General features: G+C 45.2%; 1 protein-coding gene across 9 annotated transcripts; it reads right to left on the bottom strand.

The window, feature by feature from the left end:
• Positions 1 to 1,642: 1,642 nt before the first annotated feature.
• Positions 1,643 to 25,363, bottom strand: slc8a2b (solute carrier family 8 member 2b). 9 transcript variants are annotated; one of them, XM_041940146.1, is made up of 16 exons: positions 24,977 to 25,063; positions 22,090 to 22,227; positions 21,681 to 21,908; positions 21,188 to 21,403; positions 21,101 to 21,151; positions 21,008 to 21,031; positions 20,168 to 20,293; positions 19,657 to 19,852; positions 18,827 to 18,957; positions 14,766 to 15,139; positions 11,740 to 11,847; positions 9,121 to 9,130; positions 6,730 to 6,843; positions 4,955 to 5,054; positions 2,614 to 2,889; positions 1,643 to 2,019 (listed from the first exon to the last, which is right to left on the bottom strand). In XM_041940146.1, exons 1-16 carry the CDS (start codon positions 25,046 to 25,048, stop codon positions 1,643 to 1,645), a joined length of 2,541 nt encoding a protein of 846 aa, XP_041796080.1. In that variant the 5' UTR covers positions 25,049 to 25,063. The 9 variants fall into 9 exon arrangements, with proteins under 9 accessions (XP_041796080.1, XP_041796079.1, XP_041796082.1 ...); XM_041940145.1 differs by lacking the exons at positions 9,121 to 9,130; positions 21,101 to 21,151 and adding an exon at positions 10,647 to 10,664 and having other exon boundaries at positions 6,730 to 6,854; positions 11,744 to 11,847; XM_041940148.1 differs by lacking the exons at positions 9,121 to 9,130; positions 21,101 to 21,151 and adding an exon at positions 9,406 to 9,427 and having other exon boundaries at positions 6,730 to 6,837.
• Between the last annotated feature and the right edge of the window lie 1,332 nt (positions 25,364 to 26,695).

The raw sequence follows: 26,695 nt of genomic DNA on the forward strand, positions 1-26,695 counted from the left end.
AATACTAGATTTTCACTTGAGAGGTTCCTTAAGGCAATATATGGGTGCTACCTCAAAGCATCAGTGTGGAATAAACTAGAATCCTGCATCCTAATTGAATAGGATCTCGTGTCCTAATCATTATCATCATTACGACTGAATGTTGAAGTTTTGTACATTTTTAAACGGTTTCCTCGTCATCTGCTGGCCTCAGAGGCTTCGCTCTTGAAAGCAAACTAACACTGTTAAGTCTTGTTCGACCGTCCATGCGTGTCCATGCTGCTGTCACTAATGGTAACGGGTTAGTCTGTTAGGATACATGCCACAGTAATAGATTAGTCTGTCGCCACCCACAGTGACTCAGGGAGGACTGACTGTAGTTCAGCGTCTGCACGCAGATCTCAGTCCATCTGCAGAAGCAAGGCCTGAACAAAGCTTCCACGTGTGGTTTTGAATACCCTCCACACAGCAGGCAAGTGTGAGCACGTCCTTCCTGTCTGCCCGCACACACACACACAGCTTTATTCAGGAGGATTTAACACCACGAACCAGCTGAGTCCACCGATCACACGCACAAACGCAGGGATGTCATTTACAGGTGGATTTCCCTTTCACGTAGTATATATGAGATTCATGTGAAGATGGTCCGTATTCGGCTATACATGCAAAAAAAAAGATCCTCAGTGTGACACACAAACCTGTCAGAGGGGCTAGGTTACCGTGGAAACCGCCCCGTAAAGACACACATCTGACCGGATGCTTTTAGTTCTTTAACTTTTATTTCACCTGCTTATCTTTCACCTGTTTGGTCAGCGTTTGTCTCTTTTTAGTAAGAAAATCACGGCTCACTCACGAAACTGACGTCACGTTTCTGTCCGCGGTTCCAGTCTGAGCATGAATTTTAAAAAACTGAGAACGAACCGGTAACCTGACTTTAATCTGACTCTATTCAGAATCGTAGCTGCTGATTCTGGGGGAAAATGTCCTGCACACCGGTTTGTACTATTTACAGCCTTCTACACAGTGTGCTAGCCGAGCATCGGCGCTTCATGAGAACCTCTTGCAGTAAACAAACGTAATGTTGTTGTTATTGTAAACATTCCACTCATTTTTTCACACAGTGCTCCACCTCCTCCGTGAAGAAAGGTAGGCGGGGCATGCGCAGATGTTCCTTCGATGCACCTCAGATGGATAAATTTTGTGCACAGGATCTTACAGGACAGCTCCTCTGATCCAACCTTCATCACAGAAGGAAGCAGCACTCCAGCAGCTGACCTGACCCTCTTTTCACCTCTAAAACTTCACATCACCTTCCTCGTCCCTCCATCTTCTCCCTGCTGCCTTTGCTGCAGCAACCTTTTCTATTCACATTTGTCGCCCCCTCACGAACACTTCCTCTCGCCTTTTATCAAGCCTGTAACTGTGCGTGCATGTTTGTTTATGATCTGTTTACACATGTGTACAAGTGTGTGTGTGTGCGAACATGTATCTGAAGGATATTAGTATCCCTGCATCAAAGACCAGGACACCTCCAGGCTGCAGTGGGTGCTATTAAAACGATGAATCTGACACCTGTTTCATGTTGAGCTGTTGACTGTATGGACTGTTTAAATATATGTATGTGTGTTGCAATATTCTTCTAGAACTTTCTCCATCTCCCTTCTTAAAAGCCGTTGATGTGGCAGTAAGCCTCCAGGCTGGAGAAGAGGATGTAGAGGAACCACAGACCCAGGAACAGCAGGCTGGTCAGGAGGCGGGCCACCTTGGGGCCGCCGAGCTCTCCGCCGATGGAGGGCCGGCGTCTGAAGAGGAGCACGGCCATGCAGATGAAAGCGAAGATGGTGAAGAGAGTGACGGAGAAGGCCAGCGACCCCGGGTCCACCATGAACTCCTTTCCTTTGATTCTCCAGTAGATGGCGGCCACCGACCACGCCACGCCGATCCCCAGGAACACGTTAACGGCGTTGCTACCGGTGACATTGCCAACGGACGCATCAGCATGCTGGTCCTGGATGGCGGCCACTTTGCTGGCAAAGGTGTCTGAGATGACGGAAAGAGGTGAAGACAGTAAATCATGCACGTTCACACACAGTCAGAGGCGGCTGCACTGTGAAGGGTGGAAACGGATCTACTATAAGACACAAAACTAACAGAAAAAGACACAAAACAACTGCAAAGAGACAATGTGTCTCTTCCAATCTGGGCCCATTGTCTCATAATCCGTCCATTAAAAGCTTTGAGAAACTGGTTCAACAAGAGATACTGAGGCACATGGAAGATCAGGTAGATCCACTTCAGTCTGCTCTCAGGTGAGGATACACACTCACACTCCTGCTTCACCAGAGAAGCTCCTTTCTCATGTAAATGTTTAGATCTCTGTGAATGTGTTGGGAATATCCTGACAAACAGGTCCCAGTAGGTCAGAGTCACTGGTGTGTTCTTTCTCAGAACACGAATGACTGATATTTTTAAATGGATGTTGAATTAATTGTGATTTATTCTCCTAAATGCTTAATCTGGATTCACAGATCGATTGGATTTATGATTATCAGGTGATAAATGTTCCGCTGATCTCGCTCATGTCTCTTTGGACAGTTTCCTGCTCTCACACGGTGAAAGACGATATCTGCTCACCTGGAATAGAAGTTCCCAGGGCCACAAACACCACAGCGGTCACGGTGTCCCGGAGCCCCACGGTGCAGCCGAAGTGTGACGCCAAATCTCCGATGATGGCCGTGAGGAGGCCGATGACGCTGATGGAGACCAAGAAGCAGGCCCAGCCATTCCAGTACTCTGTGGGCGGGACGCAGGCGAACAGGACCTTCCAGAAGACGGTGAGGAAATGCATGACGTAGTCGTAGCAAGATGGAAGCCGCTCCTCGCGGCCCTCCTCGTCATCATCGCCGTCACCTGATGGGAGAAAACAGAATGAGCAGGAGACAGAAACTTCACTGTTAAAACACGGCATGGTCAGATGTTCTGCAGCACACATTAAATCCTGTGCTGTGTAAACATGAGCCCAACCGGCCAGATGGTGGCGCTGTCATTAACACCCAATAATAATAATAACTTTGGAGAAAATGATGCCAGCTCATGAGCCTTACTAACTTGCATATTTTGAATTTTGACTGCATCAGCGCTACAGTGGGTATCCAGCATTACAGGACACAGATACACATTTCTATGATAAATGCGGAAGATGGATGGAAAAACATGGCCGCCATCAACCAATAAGCTTCGCAAAGGGCGGGGCTTAGCGGGAAAATGGCCATAACTCGTTAACAATTTGTCCAGTCATCATAAATCTTCATTCAGATATTCAGGCCAACTGATGCATTTTGAGCCCGACCCACAGGGGGCGCCACAAATACCATGAACCAGAAGTGAAATATTGATTGGTGCAAGTGGGCATGACCTATCACATATCAGCTCATAACTCAGAGCGATCCTGACTGACATTCATTTAAATCCGATGGTGGAACGCTGAGTGAGCAGTGACTGAAATGCTGCAGGCTTTGTGACCATGTGATCGGTCTCAATCTGCCTTTGAACAGAGTTAAACTAGCTGAAGTGATTTTGCTCGTCTTTGTGAAACCTGAAATTATTGTTGCTGCTTGTGGCTTTAATTCTGGCTGATTGAGCTGCTTCCTTCTGCTGAGCTGCTTGCGCCTGTATTTTATTATTAATTCAGAAACGTTCATGCAAATTCAGGTGGTAAAGGGTGGAGGCGTCACGCTCCAGCTGTTCCCCTCTCTGGGTTCCTGCTGTTAACCTCTCTGTTGTGTTTCTTCTTTGTTCTTTCTCTTGTGTGTGTGTGTGTGTGTGTGTGTGTCTCTCTCTCTCTCTGCTCCTTCCTGCTGCCAACCAACCTGCACACCTGGAACCCAACCACCAATCCAGAAGCTACTGCAGTACACACACCCGGGCTCCACACCTGGTTTTGCCAGCTCCCCAGGTTCATGTCCTCCTGTGATCCCCGCTGCCTTGTCCAGCCACTCTGTCCTCCACAGCTGACTGTCTGCAGTGAACCGTTACCTCCACTAGATGGCAGCCTTGAATTTCAATTCACCCACCGATGTTTGTTGGTTGAGTAAAAGCGCTGGTTGACGGTGACGGCCCTCTGCCTTTGTGTTCATGTGTTTCCACGTTATTTCTCTCCAGTGATTACCATAGGATTGTTGCATAATTGATTATTTCATGCACAATGTAGATTGATTCCTGATAATCTATGATATAAGAATTTATTTGCATACTTACTACAAAGAACTCTGCACTTGACTGTTTTGTCTTTGACTGATGTTCAATTCTAGCATTTTTTAGGTGAACATTAACTTTAAATTAAAATATTACCTGGAAAATGCTGACTGTCCCTTTAATTCACCATTGAGCGGTCTGTAGGTGGTCCTTTAGGGCTGCAGACAGCCCCAACAATCTTTATGTTTCCTCCAAAAACACTTCAGATAATTAACTGTAAATTTCCCAGAGAGCTAACGCAGGCAGGAGACGGTATTACAGCAGGCGGCTGTGATGTCTGAAGAGAGGCCAGCAGAGATACTGCAAACTACCATTTATCTTAATTAACTCCATGTTCTCGTCTTGAAAACAGTTCCTCTCCGCCTGTTTAAAATGAACATGTTGGCAAACATTTAGCACCTTAATTGGGAGATCTGACTTTCTGTGTGTACTACCAAAGACCTGGTTCAATACTGGTCTAGACATCAGGTGATACTGAGATGCTGAGTCTGCTCAGCTTAAGAAAACAAACTAAACACACATCAGGAAGTTGGGCCGCTGGTTTACAGAAGGATGAATATTTTATAGATGGAGATACTGAATGAAACACTTCACTTAATCAAACTATACAAAAACAGTGAATCACGAACATTAATCACACGTACAGCAGTGGCTTCATTAAAGGATGCAACAACACACACACACACACACACACACACACACACACACACACACAGCTCACCTGCACTGACAGTGACCGCCTCCACAAACTGCTCCCTCCAGGAGTGTGTGCCGATCACCAGCGCCAGGTTGGTCTTCTTAATGAGCTTGTCAACGGTGCTCTGCCAATCAGAAGGGAAACACACTTCATTAGCCCAATTACAGCGGAGGACAGGTGACAGGTGAGTCACTCAGGTGAGCTGTGCTGGGGGGCTGCGTCTGTCCATCGCACAACAACAAACCCAAACACCTTTGGTCTGGTTTCAGTTGGAGGAATCAGGCGTGTTTCCTTACAATCATGTGTCTCACAGCATCCCGCATCCTGAACATCCTGCTTCAGGAGGAACTCTGTTTTATTTGTAGAGGATTTGATTTTCTGCCATTTCAGTACAATAAACCTCCATTTGTATTGGAGTTACTAAACTGGGCAAACTAAACCTACTCATCAATAATAAAAAGAAAAACTTCCCGTTGGTTTGTTTTGTTTTATAAATACATCTCAGCAAGCTCAGCTAAAAATGCAGAATGAGCAGAGAGTGCAACCTGAGACCCACATTGATCTCCTGAGCACTGCTCCTGAACGCTGATCACGCTGAACTGGATTATTCTCCAGGTCGATTCTCACTAACCGCAAATCATAACAGACAGGCCCAATTAAACATCCACAAGGGGTCAGCTGACAGCCATCAAACAGAGGCTGAGAACATTGAGTTTTAGTTGTGGATGATAATTTTGATCTGTTTTGTTGATATTTGTTTAGGGTTCTTCTTCTTCTTCTCTCTCCTCTGCTGTAATTAATTCAATCCGTGCTGCTGCTGGTTTTTAATTGGCTGAGAGAGAGACGGCTGTTCGATTTGTTGGCTTCCTCTGTTGAGCTGAACTTTTCCATTTTCAAATATTTTGTTCCATCGTTCCACTTTTCTGAAGACTGACATTAAAACAGTTGTATCAGAAACGTGGCATCCGTCTCTGTGTTGGACCGTATGTGAATCCAGACTTGTTGCTATGGCAGTGAACTATTTTTACTGCTTGGAGTGGCAGCAGATGTGTCGGCAGCTGCTTTTATTTGCTTAAAATACACCTGAACCCAAAGTACATTTCAAATATATGCATCGCTCGCAGTCCGCTCCCTCTGGAACGTGACGGAAACCTGAAAAGCAGACATCGCAGCGCTCTGTGCCTGCCGTGACGGCTGAATCCTGCATGCCTCGAGCTAGCTGCTGTATCGAGGGCGACTCTTGCATCTTCAATAATTCAAACCCACATTAGACCTGCAAGCTGAGAGGGTTAGGACCCGGGTTCACTGGTGTGAGAAAGAGTGTAAAGGTGGATTACAGAACATGTCCAGAAAAGCTCAGCTCAGTGCTTTTTGCACACAAAATCAGGATCCCAGGTGTCACCGTCCACACTGCAGGACCACAAGTGTCCACACTCCTGTTCTGGTTTTTAGTTTTAGGAGAGAAGTGTTCAAATGTTACTTGGACAGGCTTGAAAATGACATGTTGTGCATATAAAGTCTTACAGTTTGGATGTTCACAGGTCTTTTCCCACAGCTCCGCTGCTCTGCTATTAAAACAGCTTCAAAGAATGACAAGCTGTTATCTTCTTTACTCGTTCTTTTCTTTTTATGATTCTCAATCACAATAAAAATGATCTGGCTCAGTAATAAACTTTAAAGCTTCTACCATCGGTTAGTCATCAACACATTTACTGGCAGCCACGGCCAACCTGCGGTCTGGGAGCAGCTGTTCATGCAGAGGCCGTTACACAAAGAAAAGGACTCGACCAACGCTGCACCTTGAACTCGTACGACTCCTCGATGACCACCTCCAGGCGGCTGTGCTCTCCCAGGATCGGCTTCCCCATCTCAGCTATCCTGCGGGCCTCCTCCTCCTCAGCACTCATCTGGCCCTCCGCCCCCTCTGTGGGATGAAGGTGGGGTGATGTGGAGGAAACAAGAAGGACACCAGCAGTGAGCGTGGACTGGAACTGAAACGCATGTCACAGATATTTCCAGTTCTACCTCCATCAATAATAGATCGTGAGTCAGCATTTTATGTAGCGCAGCGCTTGTGTGCATCAGCACGAGGTGATGTGTGCAGGAGAGTGTGTGTGTTCTCACACAGCGTGGGAGAGGGACATGAGAAGATGACAGATGGATGCGTGTGTGTGTGTGTGTGTGTGTGTGAGGAAGCAGAAAAACAACCCAGCGACAGAAAGAGAAAGATTGGAGTGGTGGATCTGCAGAGAGGGATGAAGAGCAGGGGTGGAAAGTTTGTCGCTTGGCTGCAAAACTGAAACAGAAAATCTTCTGTATGACGGTGAACTGTGGAGCTACGATGTCAGCGCATCATCAGGGTAAAGAAACGTGAACAAGCTTTAGCCATTATGGCGCCACTTCCATGCATTGAAAGACCTAAAAATAGGTGTGAAGTCGCTCGTGCCGAGGGTGAAGAGGACAGCGTGGATGTAAAGATGCTTTTAGCAGTAGCTTTATGGTAGCCTGCCGGCGTATTCTGCATCATTACACTTTGTATTCTGCAAAAATCACACAGTGAAAAGGAGGCTTTTAGGATTTGAAGAAAAATGTGCATCATAATCTCCAACCTCTAACATCTAAACAAAGTGTGATTGTTTCACAGCATTAACCATGTGGTTATCATTGTTATCAGCAAGCTTATTTTGAAAGTCTAACCCAACCTGCACGTTACAAAATGACACTAAAGGGGTACCTAGTGCCTTAAAGGTGAAGCCAACAGGTTCCTGTGATATGATATGTTCTACCCCACCAGTCCTTATCCCAAAGCAGTGGCGTGCACAGACGTTTTGAAGGGCAGGGGCGGAAAGGAAAAAAAGGGCACATATAGCGTGTCCTTGCCACTGAAGAGGGCACTTTAGCACGCGTTTTGGCTCCCAGGGGGCACTTTAGAGCGCGTTTTGGCATCCAAGAGGGCACTTTAACACGCGTTTTGGCGTCCAAGAGGGCACTTTAGAGCGTGTTTTGGCATCCAAGAGGGCACTTTAGCACGCGTTTGGCTCCCAGGGGGCACTTTAGCACGTGTTTTGGCTCCCAAGAGGGCACTTTAGCACGCGGTTTGGTGTCCAAGAGGGCACTTTAGCACACGTTTTGGCTCCCAAGAGGGCACTTTTGCACGCGGTTTGGCGTCCAAGAGGGCACTTTAGCACGCATTTTGGCTACCAAGAGGGCGCTTTAGCACGCGTTTTGGCGTCCAAGAGAGCACTTTAGCACGCGTTTTGGGTCCAAGAGGGCACTTTAGCCCCCCCCCCCCCCCCCCCAAATGCTTTTGTTTGAAAAGCGGCAACCACAGAGAGTTTGACCTCTTTTGCTCCATAAATGACTGAAACATTGATCATAATTGATCATGTTGTTGGGGGGGCCTCCTGCCGATCAGTCAGCTCAGGCTCACATCATGTTCCCTCGATCCGGCTGGAATCGAGCCTCAGACCCAAACGCTACTCCTTCTTCTACCGTCTGTAATCCACTTAAGACAAAAATGACAAGAAAACTGGAAATTTGGCACTGAGCTGGTTTGAATGATGTTCAGATAAACGTGGTCACTTTTCACAAAGTTTGTCTTCCTGAGCTTCTGCACAGTGTTTAAGAGAGACAGAAGACAACCAGCAACTTGGAGAGAAGAGGGATTAACACTGAGCGTGTTTCATGTCTGTGGCCTCATTCATCCCTTCTGTTCAGGACTGAGAGGGCAGGAATATACAGGAGTGTGTGTTTGTGTGTGTGTGTGTGTGTGTGTGTGTGTGTGTGTGTGTGTGTGAGAAGAGCAGGCCCTCTTCATAGGCGGCTTGTGCCTAATCACGAAAAGCCTGTAAGGGTGAAGCAGCATATGGCTTCCCTGCCTGCAGCGTTCACTGACACTACTTCAAGCTGTCGTGGGCACACAAACACACGGTCGGACGCACAAACTCAAACATGGCGTCGCTCCACTCTGAGGTGTTTCCAGCATGTTTGAGCTTTCAGCAGAGAACGGCCCCTGCAGAGATCGCCTCGAGGGAGGCGAAGGAGAAACCGCCTTCGGGACGGTGAGCACCATTATGTGTCATCGTACGGCTTCTCATCTTTGGGGTCGTCAGTTAGGAACTCGACCTGACAACTTTAATTTTCAACAGAAGACACAGTAACGCCACACGAAGACGTCCCCGCCTCAACACTTCCTGCAGGCTCTCCTCTGCTCTCGCTGTTTTGTATAAAATCCAAAAACATATAACATAGATATGATGAAGCACAGCCACTGCAGGCTCCATTTGTTTGCCTAAGAAAGGCCACAAACAACGGTGATATATCTGCATCAGCACGCAGTGACGGCACACAAAGGAAGGCCAGAGCGAGGAGCGCCGACTCATTTGTGAGCATTTATTCCCAAACTGTTCCATTGTGCTGCGCTGAGACTCACAGAGGCCAGTTCTACTGTGATCCAAATGCAAACAGACAAATACCCGTCGTTCCCCCGAAGCAAGGCTAAAAGAGACGCCAGGAATGAGAGCCAGGCCATTACAGCGGGGCGCAGAGCAAACAATGTCCCGGCTGAGCAGAAAACCTGAGCGATTGCAGCTCAAACAAACTGTGGCATCTGCTCAAATCACTCCAGTGAAAATAAATCTCGTTTTTACAGTCAAACTTTGCAACATCTGAAATATCAGAAAGTAATTTGGAAAAATCGTCTTTGACAATAACGAGCGCTTTCTGATGAACATTGGATAAGAATTTCAAACAGCTGCAGCCTTTTAACATTCATCTTTCTGAAGATTTGATGATCAATGATGTTTGAAAAAACAAAAAACAGCAACCGCACACTCACAACTCTGTACAATCATCAATTTATTACTGCAAGCTTTCAGGCTGTGACCTTCTTCAGGCATGCACACTAAGTGAATGTGGCTGTAGATAAAGGATTCTGGCCATCCCTTCACTTGATTGCATAATGCCAGACACCTGTGTTGACATGGCTGAGGCTACAAGAATATCATGGGGATTGTAGCCCAGCTTAGATGATCAATGATGTTAAAATGGTGAGCAGGTGACAATCTGAGACCCGTCACACTTCTTCTGAGTGGCGTCACTCTTTAAATCAGTGGGTACGATTTTAATACGGTGTCTGAAGCTATGTCAGTAAAATAAAAAAGGTTAAAAAAATATTCTGAATGAGTTAGTGAACTCGGCTGTGGTAAAAACAGCATGACATTAACGTGTAAGCCTGCACAAACAGCATGATGTGCTGGAGGCTGAGCTGCTGTGGACTAAAGGGCATTTAAAAAATGAGCCGGAAGGCAGCGGAGCAAACAGAGCGCTGAGTCAGGCTGAACTCATCACTCTGTCTGCATTAGTGGATTAAACTTCCAAATACTTCACATTAAATATCATCAGCAGCTGATTTTGTGATGACGTTAAGCAGCTTTCATCGTTGGGTTCTTAATGAACAGACGAACAGAAAATGAACTGGAAAGTGTTTTAATGATTGAATCATTGTTCATGTTGTTGGCAACCAGACCAACCCAGACACCTGAAGGCATCATCTCTGGCTTTAGGAAACTGTAGCAGGCATTTTAAACTACTTTCTAGCTCAATAGAGCAAATAACTCATTTATCATTACAGAAAATAATCATTTCCAAGATTTCCTGACAAATCAAATCAAGCTTTGATTTTCAGTTTGATGCAGAAGGAATAATCAGGTCTTACCTTGGTTGAGCAGCAGAGCTGTGAAGAGACGACAAGAAAAAAACAGTGAGTGTAAGAGAAAAAATACATATTATAAGCACACATTCATCCTAATAATACATCAAAGTTTACGTTCACATGAAACAAAGTACCAGAAACTGTTTCCAGAGAGCTGCTGCTCATCACTCACTGCACTACAACTCTGACTTCGTCTTAATTTCGTCTATTTTCACTCACACTCATCCTGTGAAACACAAACAAACAAATCACTTCCTGCCTCTCGCCATTAACAAAAATCTTCCCTCGGTCCTACAGCTGCTCCTTCTTCATATCACAATGCGGCGACTGGCTGTCTAATACAAGACGGAAGCTTATTGATCCCTGCGGGCAAAGTGGGTCAGTGAAGCAGCTTCATGCTAATTTCAATCTGAACTACAACAAACCTGTTAGCAACATGCTAAACAGCATCATTCCTACTGTTCCTACTGAGATTCACCCAACAAAACCCTCCACGGGCTGAAAAACAGAAAAGCTTCATAGTTTTTTATATTTGACTGAGAAGACGTGAACTCTGATGCTAATTACTGCACAAAAAGCTCCTCCTCATTCACCTGAACGAGCTGTGTGCCAGAGCCACTGCTGCAGCTCCAGCTGCATCTACAGCAACGACCTGAAAACACCCGCATGCACCTGTCCCTTCCCCCACAGGTAGAATCTCTGCTGCCAAAATAATGCAATGAAAAGGATGAACTGACGAGCAGAGGGACTTTCAGCTTATTGTCTTTATTCCATGGATTCTAAGCCGGGGCAGAGAGGTCGTTCTGAGCCTCTGGTCCAGCTGACTTCATGCTTACTCCTCTTGGTTTGTTGTAACTCATCAATGTGAACATGAACCCGACCAGAACAAAGAGGCAACAATGTGTGAGACTCGTTCAGATCAAAGAATGACGAAACCACAAATCAATATCAGCTCTTGAAGATGAAGTTCAGTCTGAATGAAACAAGCACTGAGGGTCAGTACTCAGCCCTGTGCCTGCTGTGTGAGGTCAAATAAAAAAGAATAAAGTAAATATAATAAAAATCACATCAACTCAAACTGAGTCAAAAAAAAAACGTACCTGAGATTCCTCTCTTCAGCCAGCGTGGCTCCTCCAACACGATGAAGAAGTTTTCATGTTTTTCGTATTCTTCATCATCAATTATCCTCACCTGGAAAGTCTGACTACACACACACACACACACACACACACACACGCTGTCAGTGAAAGACTCAAATGAAGTAAAGCATTTCATCAATAAGTAATGTAGCGTTTGCAGGGTCTTCACTGCAGGTCGTCCTGGTTATCGACACGTTTGTTCAATCCCCGACACACACACACACACACTCACGCACACACACTCACACACACACACACCAGAGCTGTCTCCCTCCTGTTGACTCTGATCAGGACCGGCCGCTGTGTAAATCAGAGCAGCAGAAAGCAGGACGCAGCGAGAGGAACGGGATCGATGAGTCAGTCAAAGGTCGGAGCAGACGAAGACAGAAATAAAGTTAGAAAAAAGAAAGTAAGAGATTCAGCCAGAAATAAACGACAAGAGCAAGAAAACAAAAAATGCAAATACTGAAACAAATACAGTCACTTCAAATTAAAAAACTTTAAAGAAGTTTGCTCAGTATGCTTTAATGCATTATAATGCACAATGCTTTCTGTCATATTTGATGTATAACGTATGTGCAGGATGTTGAAAAAGAGCCAGCATTGTCAGAAAGTTTCACTGGATAAATTAAAGCGTTTGAGGGCGACAGCACTGAAACTGAGGAGCAAAGGAGCGACAGTATTAAAAGAAAAGAAAATGTCTTTATATCATGTGACGTCAGCCGAGGTATGAGGAGTGATGGCTTGGTATTAGAGGAGAGGAAGCGATGATTACGAGAGCTGTTAGCCTCTCTGAGGACCGCCGGACTGAGGAGTCACTATGGAAACCAACTCGCAGATGGCAGAGGAAAATCAGGCAGAGAGGAGTATGAAGGAGGACGGTCTGAAGGAAAAGGGTGCATACAGAAGACGAGGAGCAATGCAGAGGAGAGTTTCCACCTCCTAACCACAAGAAAACATGCAACGCTCCTGGTTCCAGAGACTGAAGGGTGGAGTCCAGATCCCAGCATGCTGTGGTGTGAAAAACCCTGAGGTCTGAGAGGAAGGAGTCTCCTCACAGGCGGAGGCAAGACAGAGCTGAAAGTACTCTGAGCATGAAGTACTGCTGAAGTGCACTCGCTGTAATTTTCACGGCCAAAGTTGGATCTGGAGGCTTGTCTGTGCATCAGCAGTAATGAAGCTGCTGAAAGTAGTCGGACGGGAGCTGAAGAAGGCCAGAAGGGGCAGACGAGGCAGAAAGAGAGCGCTTGTGGCTGCAGATGAAGTGAAAAAGATGACAGCAGTGTCAGTCCAGGAGCAGAAATGTTCCAGGTGACACCCAGACACGGTGACGGGGCCATCATTAACCAGCAGAGGTACAAACTGGAATAAACTGACCCTGAAGAGCGGAGCGGAGGTGGTGCTGAGACTGTGAAAAATATAACAGGAAGTTTTCATCATCACAGAAACTCACTGAGATCATCCAGTCAGCCATCACCAGCCACGTCTCACCTCATTCAGGACCCTGCCAGTCAATAAAGCTGCCGGCTCGCATCAGCTCAGAGCTGCAGGAATCAATATCACACAAGCAACAGTCCACTCGAGTTTGTCACATGTGCTGCACAAACATAAGAACACACCAGTGTCATATCATTCAAAGACTTGTTGAAATGCTTCAGTTTGGCCTGAAGAGGTGGACTGACTGAGAGAGACACTGGAGCCACTCAGCTAACGTGGCTAAAGAAGCTCACACGACTAATATATTTGAGAGTTTAAACTCAAATCAGTATGAATCTCGAGTCCACGCAGGGTTCCAGGTTTTACATGCAAACTCTGGCTCTTCACTCAGACTCAGAGAGGATTCAGCCGGAGGACTCGAGCCTCAGGCCGGCCTTGATGAATAATGGAGAGGATTGTTGTCGAGCACAGCGGTGAAGCAGAAGGGCGCAAGACCGAAGACAGAGCCGGAGGAGGTGAAGAGGAGAGAATAAACGAGAGGAAAAGTGAGGATGAGGATGGAAGAGGAGCAAAGGGTGATGAGAAAACAAGAAGGAGGGCAAAGATAGAACGAAAACATCCCTCTGCTCCTGCTCTCTCTCTTTCAGTATATCATTCTTATAGACAGTCGAATTCAAATATAAGTTTTGTACAATAATAATAAATGCAAATGTCTTTTAAATCATCTTTTCAGGCATTTCTACTGCCAAACAGAAATTACTCAACACAGAAATCTGTAAATCTGAAGAGCTGTAATCCTGGCTCGCAGGTATGAACCTGCAGTCTGGGAGTCAGAGATTATTTGTTTTCGACAGGCTGCCTGATTACTTGCTGCAGGAAGCCAACGGGCTGCAAAATACTCATCATCTTAAAATACAGACCCTGAATTTTAGTGGAATGGAAAACTAAACACTCAACCCGCAGTCTGAGAATCATTGGCAGGAACAACCGTTAGATTTGCATTCATGGAAGAGATCTGCAAGAGCTGCAAACTCCAACAGAGCGAGTCACCTGCGGGCCAGAGGACCAGGCTCACGGCCAGAAAGTTGGTTTTAATTTCAGGAGTGAATGATATTTATTTATTTTCTTTCCATCATTCATTGATTTTTTAGGGACAAACATAATGGTGCTTTATTAAGTTGTTTTGGGATTATGCTCGTGTCCACGTGATGGATCTAACATTAACTCTCCTTTTAGCTCTGGTTTGGTCTCCACCAACTCCAGAGGAAAACATCCGTCTTTGTAGCTGCTAAACGTTCCACTTTCTTCTCCAGTTAATCGCTAACGTTGCCCATCTGATCGTCACACTCAGCAGGGGTCAGTGAGAGCGACGAGATTGTCAGGATTGACCGAAATAATGAGCTAAAAGAGGCTAAAAATCTAAAGGTGTGAAGGAAGCTGCAGGTACATGAAGTGAAGATGGGACGTATTAAAATGTACGAGAGAGCAGTTCAGTCTACTTTTTAGGATAAACTGAATGTTAAAACCACTAATGACTTTGACTCACGTGGTCTGGTCGTTGGTGAACTCCAGCTCTCCTCTGGCGTCCTCGTAGTCGTCTCCGGCCTTGGCGCTGCCCGACTCGGTGTGGTACGGCAGGATGACGGTGCCACGGGCGCCTGAGTTACGCACCACCGTCACCTCCATGGTGCCCACGCTCTCGCTCACCCGCACCATGCGCTCGCTGAAGGTGAAGATGCCAGCGTGGTCGTCATCCAGGATGGTCACTGTGGCAACCAGGGGCTCCACCAGGCGAGCTTTGGGGGTGGCGCCCACCTCGTCGCTCTCGAACATCCCCTCTGCGTCGCCGACGCGCAGATTCAACAGGCGCACGAAGAAGTGCTCATCCTCTTCGAATATGTCGTCGTCGATTATACCGACCTGGAGAGCAGAGAGAGACACCGGAGGTCATCATCTCCAGGCGTTCATCAGTCAGAGTCAGCTTCACTTTTATCAGTCGGTCACTTTAGCAGCACCGTTGCTATGGATACCTGCAATTTAATGTGCATTTTAAGACTCAACACAGAACAGATTGTTCCGCTTTGTCTTAATTAAACATGAGAATTTTCTTCTTTTTTTTTGTCAAAGTTGGATTCAGTGTCAGTGTGATTTGTGATTATCAATCATTTCGATGTTTTCTTGGCTTGCATGATATTCACAGATTATTATACAGATTCCCTTCAGTCGAGAAACTCTGGAGGTGGAATTTATTTTACAGGAGCTGAATATTCAAAAGTTTTCTTTGTCACAACAAACTCCCTAAAAGCTGCCAGACAGATGAACCTGGTCTGGTAGTTTTTGTGCGTCTGGGCGGCTGTGCTGAGAGCAGGCAGACCGGCAGCCAATCACCTCCCTCGGCCGTCACGTTAACAGGGGCTCCGCTTACAAGACTCATTTAGAGATTAGTGCCATCCGATCATTTCACTGCACATTAACTAACAGGTGGGCGCAGCCAAATCAGATTCTGCTGGCACTGTAATCCAATGAGGCAGAGCACGTCCTGTCACGTGTCCAGACTTCAACATATGCTGGATGGAGTTCAGCCGCGATGCAGCACGAGGAGACAAAGGAGGCGATTATAAAACTTCTCAGTAAATGTTTCAACTGTGAAGTTACTGTCTACTCATCTGTCATGTCTCGCCCATTACTAGCCTAGTGATTGTAGTCCATCACCAACCAGCGAACACACCAGTGACCTTGACCTTTGACCTTAGACCTCCACAACCAAGTGAACAATTGTGCCAAACGTGAAGAAATCAAATTAGACAGACGGATGTGTGGACATGGCCGAACGCCTCCGTCCACAGATAAAACAGATAAAAATGGCATCATTCCAACCTGAAAGCAGGTTTACTGCTGAGACAGTCAGGTGATTGATTAGAGACGATCAACAGTAGATTAAAAAACAACATAATTGATGACTGACAGATGGTTTCAGATATTTATTGAACAAAAGTGTCAAACTTTTGCTCATTTGCTGCTTGTTTTTAGATGGTGATCTTTGACTCTTCATCACCTCAGAGTGCATGTGATCAGAATTTTTACGCTATTTTCTGAAAGTTTATGGATTAATTGATTACTACAGTCTTAACTGTTGTGACATTAGCTGCCAAATTGATCTGGAGACCAGAACTTTCACAAAAAATTCATATTGCACTGAAGGTATAAAAAGCTAGTGACTCTGCTGACTGTTGAAAGACGACAGGCATAACGGACGTCGTTTGGTCCGGCAGTAACTCATCATTCTCTATCAGAGAGCAGGACAGTTTTATAATTGACTGTCTCATCTGTGTTACTGATGGGGTCAACCTGCCTGCTGAGGATGCAGCTCAGACCTTCACTCACTCAGCCGTCGTGCAGTTCTAGACAGTTAATCTAATTCCGTCCGTCCACACGCTGCAGCCATGTTGTTTATTTCCTCTCAGGAATTACACGCACTCAATCAGACTTGTTGGTCGAGCTTCAGTTGTTTATATGCGATACGTGGAGTTAGATTTGATCTGAGATCTGAAAAAACTTCAGTGTTTATATCAGTATTATTAACTGATATAATAACTTATCTGCACTGACTATATTTGAATAATCAGTGCGACAGGCATTTGCACAAACATGCAAGACCTGAATAATTGCCATCACTGTTTTAATCTTGTGACTAAACGAACTTCCATTTCATCACCGCGTCGCAAATTAGATTCATCCCAGCTCGAATGAATGATGGTCTCCACTCTTTGATATAACAATTATGACTCTTTATTACAAAGAGTGTCGACCTGCGCCCGCACCATCAGCAGAGAATACGGCCTGCGAGGGACGCAGCGATGAAACTGGAGCTCTGGCAGACGAGTGAGACGTTCAGGTTTAATTGGTTTCTCTGCCGCTCATTCCTGGCACAGTGATCGATGAAATCCACGGGTGCGCTGTTCAAATAATGACACTGACCTTTGTAATGTACTCGCTCAGTGTTTCTCCATCCATTCACTCATGCTAGATGGGCCAATTTACACTGCCTGTTTTCTAATGTCCCGCCCTCCCCACGCTTCTTTTATGTTCAGCCTCTCATCCAGCCCTCGCTCGTCTTTTCATCTTTCATCAAACATCCAATCTGAGGAGAGATTACCTGGTTTAGCTCATCTTTACCTCGTGCAGTCGTCCTACACGATTCACACGGGCGAGGGCGCTTTAACAAGTAATATTCTCGGTTTTTAAAAAGTGATGTTCTGTGTTGTTTGATCCCGAGTTCAGATTCCAGAGACAAAAGTTTCAATGAAAAGAAGTTTAAACCTTAAACCTCCTTCTTTTCATTTGAAGTCCTGGATGGTTTTGAACTGAAAAGGCAGCAACAGAAGCTGCCCTTTACTCTTTTCATGTAATGATGTAATTAGTAAAAAGTAATCAATTACTTCTTCCTGTGCTTTTTAAACTGCTATGGGATTCTATTAGTTCTTATGCTGTGAACTGCTTCTTCATTGAAGTATGGAAGGAGCAGTGATGAAGGCCTCTTAGTGATCGAACAAGCAGGGTGATGACAGTTATTCTGGACATAAATCTCACGGCGAGTTTCTCTCTCTGCTGTTTTAGTAAATGAGGTCTAAAATAGTCACGGAGACGTTCTGTTTAAATCCTGCACATAATCGCTGGTACAGCATGAGGAAGTGGCTGCAGGTGTGTCAAATAACCACAAAATCGCTGCTCTGATTACCTTTGCTGCATGTAATAGTCCCTCTCCCATTTGTCTGCCTTTTCACTGTTAAACTGAGTTCATCCATCCCCCCCCTTCATTTCTGTTTAGACCCTCATTTTATATCTGCAGCAACAACGGCAGCAGACGTAGCTGCAGCAAAAAGACACAGTGGAGGAGCGGCAGATATACTGGTGGCAGCAGTAATATCAGGAGTATTTCTACACACAGCAGGTAATCAGGGAATATTTGCAGAACTGGATAAATCAAATATATTGATAAATATATGGAAATAAAAAAATAAGACAAATTGAAGTAAGAAATATAAAAGTTAAGATAAAACATAAATGATGTTTGAACATCATGAAACTACATTTTTTAGGTTTTAAAGTGTGTCAAGAGTGAATTTTCCATCGTTCACTGCAGAACAACTCAAAGCTGCGCCTTTCTACAGGCAGAGCTGACGTAGCAGCAGCCGTGTTTTCTGTCCGTCATCTTCGCCCCTCCATTCCCTCGCTCTGAGATCTTTCCAGATTTTACAGCCACGCAGCGGCTTATTAAAGTAAAACTGGCGTCAACCCAGAGCTCCTCCTGCACCGGTTCTAGTAGTTCCGGTGGTTCTGGTAGTTCTGGTAGTTCTGGTGGTTCTGGTGAAGCTGAACATTTATATTCAGTGTATCAGCCTCGTACAGATCTCCTGCTTAACACTGTTTATGCTACGTACACAAGTTTCACCTCATCTTCAAAAAACTTCACCTGATAGCAGCGTTAACTCAAACCTGACATTACGAAGCAGTCTGGGACCAGGTCTTGTCGGTGAGGTGGCTTGTGGTGCAGTGCTCGGTGTTGAAATGCTGCTTTCTCCGTTCCCGCCTCTCCTCTTTACTCACCTTGATCTCTTTGCAAGTGTCTCCAGGTTTGAAAACCAGCGTTCCTTCGCTGTACTCGTAGTCCGACCCGGCGTTGGCTGAACCGTCCTCTGTCCTGTAGTCCACGTAGAAGGTGTTCTCTCCCAGTCCCCCTAAACAGCAGAAATAGAACTAATTAACACAGAGTATATCATTTTTCAAACTTTGTGTCATTAAAAAAGTTGTAATCTTTAGTTCTATGAGGAGATTCTGCTCTGAAAACATAAAACCCCGTCACATTTTCACATCCTGATAAATCTCTGCTCTAAATGAGTGTCTGCAATTAAAATCCATCACTTCATAATATAAAAAGTCTCAGAATACCTTGTTATGGAAAGTACAATAAAGTCAGTCAGATTATGACTTTTCCTAGTAACTGATGATTTTTACGTTGTGATGCTTTTACTTAAAGGGGTCTTGGGGAGGAAGAAAAGCCTTCTGTGGCTTCAGAGGCAGCTGTAGTGTGAAATCTGATAAGGTCACGTCACATCTGACAGGTCTGAAAAAGATCATATCTCTGGTTCTGCTGCATCGGTTTCACACAACCACTCTGGCCATGTTCTGAGCACTCCTCTTAATCAAATAATTAAAGAACAGGCTAGTGTGTAAAAATCAGATCTGGCCTTTGGATCGCAGAAAAAAGTAAAACTCACGGAATAAAACTTGAACAGATCAAAGACTGATAAAAAATTTAGCTCAAGTGTGAGCATTCATTTCAAGAGAAGATTTTCTACTTCATTAGCACACCAGTTTCAGCCTCTGCTAACGTTCATTCATGTGAACTAAATATTATCTTATATTTATTTCACTACCTCGACAGACCACAGCCAGAGTCAGAACGCCACAGTTCTCCATGCACTGACTGTGGGCACTTTCAAATGAGATGCGGCTGCATATCTCCAGGTCGTCGTCTTCTGGTTCTTCCTCGTCGGTCACGGCGGCGCGGCGGGCGTGGTCGGCGGCGTGCTTCTTCAGGACGTTACCAGCTCCGATCATCATACGGGTCGCCTTGAGGGAGACGGGCGGGACGAGGGTAAGAAGAAATCAAGCATTTCCATCACATTTCTTATCATGTTCTCTCACGTCTTTCTTAAATGTAATGTGTCATCTCTTGACTTTTAATGTGAAGGAAAAATACATTTGTTACAATTGTTTAAACTTTGATTGAACTTTTTGTCCTGTTTCATCATGACCTGATTCTCAAGTCAGAGTAAGAAGTCCTTGAACTGCTTTATGTCCTTCTGTGGTTCTGGACTCGTGTTTACTTCAGGGACTACTTATGAGTAACGTGTGTGTGTGTGTGTGTGTGTGTGTGTGTGTTACCTGTATGCGGTAGAAGGCTCTGCTCTTCTGCTGGTGCAGCAGTGCGTAGTAGTTGGCCAGCTCCACCAGCTGGTCGAGCTCTTTGTCGGGATATTTCTGCTTCAGCTCCTTCAGGATACGAATCACCTGCAGCAGAGACGAGAGGACGCGTTCATGAATGAAATACCTTCACTCATTATGATGTTTAGCTGCATTCAATCTGTCAAACGTCCCACATGTTCATCTCTCTGCCCTGTCATTACCTTTTAAACTTGTCTCCCCTCTGTCTTCTCCTCAATAGTAAGAGCATCCACTCTTTTTCTTGAACGGGTGTAAATGTGGATGCTGTAACCTGCACTCTGTGTTTTCTGTGCAAACTTAACTATTGAGTAAAGAAGTAAATCTAAACTTCAGCCATTCGTCACAGCTGGAAACATCCCTGACATTTCATTATCAGTCTTTGCTGCCTCCTGCAGGGAAATTAGGGACTACTATGCACTTCAATCACGCTATAATCACGAGAGCAGAAATTGTGTTTTCTATGTTAACTGCATTTTTGGCAAACGAAAAACTTGGGAAATGAGATTAGAGGATCATTACAGAGCACAATCTGCAGTGATAACAGTGACTCTGAATGGGCTCTGCTACAGCTGTGTGTGAATTAAAAACTCTCCCAATCACTTCAGCCTCTCTGTTAACTTGTTAACTATTCGATGCTGAAGAAATGAGATGTTGTGCCGGAAAAGGAAAAGGCCAAACACGCCATGAGGGAAGGAAGTGAATGCAGCACGTTTCCTTGTGCAGTGATGGAGGTAAAACATGGAAAAACACTGCTGTATCTCCTCCTTCTCCGTCTCTCACCTCTTTGCGGCTCTCGTCCAGCTCCTTGCTGCTCTCCACATTGACCATCGTGCTGTTGGAGTTGGGCAGGTTGCCCCTGGCTCCCGTTGCCACGGCCCCCGCTGCCGCACCGATGTTATTGGCCGAAGCGCCCGCTGGACCATCCTGATTTCCGCCCCCGCAGTTCTCGGCGGGGACCACGGCGCCCCCTCGCGGCGGGAACTTGCCGTCTATGATCATCTCCATGCCGCCCTTGTTGGGCGTCAGGTCTCCCTCGGTCTCCACGACGATGCCGTGGCGCTTGTCGGCACGGTAACGCTTGCCCATGTACTTGTAGAAGAGCAGGCGGCGGTCTGCGATCCAAGCCAGGATGACACACACGGGGAAGTAGAGCAGGGTCACCAAGGCCTCCCACACCTGAAACACACACAATGATTCTTCCTTCTTCTCTTATGAGGACAGTTTTTTTGGCTTTGGCCTTTACGGAGAGACAGATCAGAGACAGTGTGGAAACGGGTGGAGGTTGGAACTGAACACAGCCTTCGTACACGGGGTGCAGACTTCACTTCAACCTAAGAGGGGTGATTTGGGACCAAATTACCAAAACATTGTTTAATTAACAAAAGTGTCGGACAAATACGGCATTGCAATAACTTCATTCTGTCCTTCCTCTTTCCTTATAAGTCTGTCTCACCTCCACGACGCCAGGCGACATGACCGACAGGATGAGGTAGAGCCAGATGTAGGCGAAGATGCTCCAGAAGGCGGTGATGAAGAACACCCTGAGGTGCTTGATCTTGCGGGTCTCGCCGTTGGGGATTGTCCACACGCAGATCCCGAGGATCACAAACATGTTGAAGGCGGCGCTGCCAACGATGGTTCCCGGTCCCAACTCACCAGCCTTGAAGTCGTGACCACACACCTGGACAGGTGCAACGGGTGTGAGGGAGGAGTCAAATATTAGGAATAGGAAGACGTGGTCGAGTGTGTGTATGTGTGTGTGTGTGTGTGTGTGTACAGAGATTACATGTATTTAAAATACAGATTTAAATGCTTTTAAGCATTTTGCATTTGGATGTTGTTGTTGATATGTGTGTGTGTACCTCGATAACAGACAGCAGTATCTCTGGAGCGCTGGAGCCGAGAGCCATGAGCGTCAGATTGGACACCGTTTCGTTCCAGATTCGAACCGTCGCCACCGATGTTTCCCCGTTGGGCATAGTGATGGTCACCTCCTTCTCCTGGGGGCCGAACACACACACACAAACATTGTGTTGACTGAGTGCACATGAACTCTGTGGATGAACCATGTCCCAGCCATGTTTACTACATGCTTCGCCTGCGTTGTCAAATTGATGAAGATGTTTTCTTAATTTTCTATTTCTGTTTGTGTTTTCGTACGTTGCAGTGTGTTGAGCTCTCAGGGCCTCCGTACTTGTAGACTGCTAAATCCTCATAATGCGAGAGCAAATGAAGCATAAAACACATATGTGGACACACAAATAGCTGTAGTGCAGTACACACACGCACACACACCCACACACACACACTTACAACAACAACAGCAAACAACAAATCAACCCTCTGCCAAGAGAGGTGTTGCTGTGGCTGTCACAGTGATGGATTGTGGGATACATACTGGGACATTCATTTACATTGATCTTGAAAAGGATAGATGAACACCCTCTTACCTCCATTCACTCTTTCATTTCTCATTATTCATGCATTTTGCCATCGTCTATAAACCCTCTTCTTTCTGTGTCTCTATATGTGGCACACAGAGCACAGAGCAAACCATGTAACACTATGTAAGGAGTTTCCTCAAATAGTGGCTGGGGCTTTTATTTAACTAAACTACAGACCACACCAGGCATATATTTGAAGCAGGCTTACATTAGAGACAGGCCTTTAATTCTAATTACCTCTGAATGATATGTATATTTTCTTTTTTTAATATTTAAGTACAAGTTTTCTGCTCCTGTTTGCAGCGTTAAATTTTTGTTGTCGCATTGTGCTATCAACACTAACCCGACTTGCTGTATCCATTTCAAATTAAAAGCTCTCTAGTGTTTTAGTGGGCTGAAACCATCCATTTCTTAAAAAGGCTTGAATTGTGAAATATTTGCAGTGACTTGCACAGTTCCATTCCTTGCTTTCTTTCTCCCAGCCTGTATTTGGCCTTTATTTGTGTGTGTCAACCACAGCCATTGTTTGAGACATGCTGTTTATTTGATGGTTTTTATTTTAAGAAATACAGTACGTGCATATTAACAGTCAGCAGCCTGAACCTACTTTCAAACTAAATGCAGAAGAAAAATCACAGACGAAGTCCATGGAATGAGTGATTAGAGACAGATAGAGCGGCAGAGGGAAGAGATTAGAATAAAAATGATTCTCTAAAAGCAACAAATTTAAGTTGAAAGGGTAAAGCTGATTAGCTTTGAGCATGTAAGTGAAAATCTATTTCCAAAACGATCAGGTGGTGTGTCCAACAGCTGTTTAACATACAGAATCAATGATAAGCAGAAAAGAGGAGGCTGTGGCAGGAAGCCAGCGATGTGACTGTTTCTCACAAACCAGAACAAAGCAGACTTTTTCCATCAGAGCTTCTTCTGTATTAACAGAATTATTTGATCTCAAGTGCTTCACGCCCACTTGTACTGAAACAGGCTGCTGTGAGTTCACTAACTACACAATATGCAAACTTCTACCATCATACCTAACACTGGATGACAGTTCAGAGTAGTGTATCATCAGGTGATGAAATTTAACAACATCATAAAGTAATTGAACAGCAGCCTTTAAATAATATCCCTGACCATGGACGACTCCTGTTCTTCATTATACCCCACCCTCGATGTTGAGCTATTTTCCATTAACTTGCTCTGTTGAGTGCTGTTATCAAAAGCAGGTCAAGTGGAGGTGAAGCTTTATCTTGTTTCATGTCTTAAAATACTGCGATATCTAAATAATTTACCTGAAGTAAGACGTAAATGAACAAAGCTTGTGCTGTGCTTCGTTCATCAATACATAAGGTCATATATTCATTTACTTACTTTGGTTAAATACGACTTTGTTGTTGTTCAGCTGGACATTTTGAATAATGGTTAAAGGATTAAAGAACAAGTGCTTTGTTTTTTTGTTTTTTTTGTGAAATCAAAGCTGTTGCATCTCATACACATAATGTCTTTTGACAATTCAAGAGTGAAGTAGACATTTCTACTTCACTCATTTCTACTAATACTGAGATCTACAAAGTTTGTCCTCTAAGTCTGAGGAACTACATTACATCGCTAATTCCTTTGCTCACTATTTGCCTTCACGAACACTCTGATCGTCTGCTGCTGGTTCATTGGAGCTTTCTGGAAACAGCCGATAGAAAATCATGGATGGAGCTTTTGTCTCTCATCCTTTTCACTCGCTCCAGCTGACCTTCACGTCTCCTCGTCCTCCTTCTCCATTCAGACCTCAAAGGACTCTTCCTCTCTTTTCCTACGGTACTTATGACTGCAACCTCAACATCTGAACCATTACAGGCCGCCTGGGACAGCGCGCGCGCACACACACACACACACACACACACACACACACACCAGCTTCCACCAGCCATAATGATAAACTACACCTCAGTAATTCCCGCTGCGTTTGGTCCAAACAAATACACAATAAATAAACCCACACAGTTCTGTCTCTGTCTGTGAAACAGCTGAGGGTCGTTCTTCTATAGCGGATAAATGGATGGAGAGGAACATGAATGGACTCTCCACTGACAATGACATGACTTCCGCAGCGGTCATCCAAAGCTCATTAACCTTGAAAATAAAAGCAGTCATTGTGATTTATGCACAAAACAGAATAAAAACATGACAATATTTCAGAAGCTTTGTGGGCGCTATGCTTCCTTTCATCCTGACAGCGCTGCATTTTCCCCTTGAAGAATGGTAATGGATATATCCCCACATATGTATTGCTCCAATCAGTCGTTCTCACCTGTGACGTGATGACCTCTATGGACGCCATGAAGCGGTCGGCGATGATGGACACTCCCAGGAACATGTACATGAGCGACACGAAGTACACCACAGCTCGGGCCACCTGGTCGCCGAGCCCGGGCCGGTTTGGCTGCCAGACGGGCAGCAGGATGCCGGGCCTGCACACCGGCACTTCTTCACACTTGTCTTTTTTGCCAGAAGTGCTGCTGTTGCCATAAGACATGGAAGGCGGGAAGGAGGAGGGTAACATGGAGGGCGAGACCGCTCGCAGGTTGGGGTCGCCGCTGGGCTCGCTGCGTTGGGACTCCGGCTGGCAGGGGGGCAGTGAGAGGAGGACGACGAGGAGGACGAGGCAGAAAGGGGCGGGTGAAGCCAAGAGAGACATGGCGGCGTGCTGCTCCAACGAGAACCCGGAGGAAAGGGTGAGGCAGAGGAGGGTGGGTTTAGGCTGAGGAAGAGGGAGGTGGGAGGGGAGGTGCTGGGTAGAGCTGAGGGTGGTGTGACTGGCTCACCTACAGGGGGGAGAGAGCATAAAAAGAAAGAGCAAATTAGTTTGTGACACTCTAAAAAGACCTTTAAAAGCCTACCTGCAGACCAGCATTTCATCCTTAATGCAGCTTGTTCCTCAAAGAGTTCTTCTGTTTTGACCAACAAACCGTAAAGATCTGTGAAGACGTGTCAGCCTGAACACACCTTCAGATATTTCATGCAAAGCCAAAGCAAAAGACGTTCTAAGATCAGTCTTCGTCAAAGCTGTCACAGAAACACACACACTCACAGTGAAAAGCGCTGTCGACGTCTAGTTAGCAAATTGCTACAGCTAACATCTGTACAGCTGCCACGTTGGCAAATGCAGACTATAAAAACTTCTCACAAACCTAAAGAAAATGGTGCTGCAAGAGAAACATCCTTCCCCAAAGAAGAAGAACAGCACAGAAACATCTCAGAGGACACGATGTAGCCATGATCTCAATTTTCCTTTCGAGGAATCTGAAGGATTCAGTGATCTGAAGATGTATTCTGTCACTTATTTTCTATATATAACATAGAAAATCCTGGTAATCCTGGCTTCAGATGAAGAAAAATAAGAAAAGGTGGAACTCTAAAGAAAGTGCTACATCTCTTTGCTCGTCGTCACTGGAGCAAAAGATAAGATTTTTTTTTTTTTTTTTGCAATCCATTCCAGAAAGTCCAGACTTGTTTCTATTGACATGACCTTGCCTCCTGTCTCAGTGTCTCAGACGTTTTCACTGCTCACAGGAGAGCAGAGAACCTCCATAGGTCCCTGAATATTGGATAAGATCTCCAGTGCATTCAGATGAACAAAAGAATTCTGGGGGGGGAAAAAAGGAGATGAAAAGCGTGATTCATAGCAGATGACGTGATTCAGCGGAGACCCTGGCACTCTGTGAGTCACCGCCAAACAGAGAATTACAAAACAGGTAGTGAAGAAGAAAAGAAAGTTAGGAAAGACGGAGTAGAAAGATATAATGAGGAAGAAATGATGAAGAGGGGTAGAGGGTGGAGAGAAGAAAAGAGATAATTAGGAATAAAGGTCGTGGTAGGTGTGACTGATTTATTGGTCTATTTTAGTTCAGTGTTTTCTGCCAATAATAGTGTTTTAAGCAGCATTTTCTTTAATGCACTGCAGTTTTTCTCTTATAGAAAAGGCAATAAAAGGAAGATTTACCTTGATGAAGAAAAAGAAAAGTGTTTG

This window comes from Chelmon rostratus, chromosome 7 (assembly GCF_017976325.1).
Source record: "Chelmon rostratus isolate fCheRos1 chromosome 7, fCheRos1.pri, whole genome shotgun sequence".
Lineage (NCBI taxonomy): Eukaryota > Metazoa > Chordata > Actinopteri > Chaetodontiformes > Chaetodontidae > Chelmon > Chelmon rostratus.

What these genes read in the sequence shown, in the direction of transcription:
- slc8a2b (XM_041940140.1), bottom strand. Translation starts at nt 25,363, where the DNA reads ATGTCTCTCTTGGCTTCACCCGCCCCTTTCTGCCTCGTCCTCCTCGTC. An exon ending in TAGAGGTCATCACGTCACAG is followed by an intron (nt 22,228 to 24,976) that starts GTGAGAACGACT and finishes TTCGGCCCCCAG; the next exon opens with GAGAAGGAGGTGACCATCAC. An exon ending in TCTGGCTGTGGTCTGTCGAG is followed by an intron (nt 18,958 to 19,656) that starts GTAGTGAAATAA and finishes TCTGCTGTTTAG; the next exon opens with GGGGACTGGGAGAGAACACC.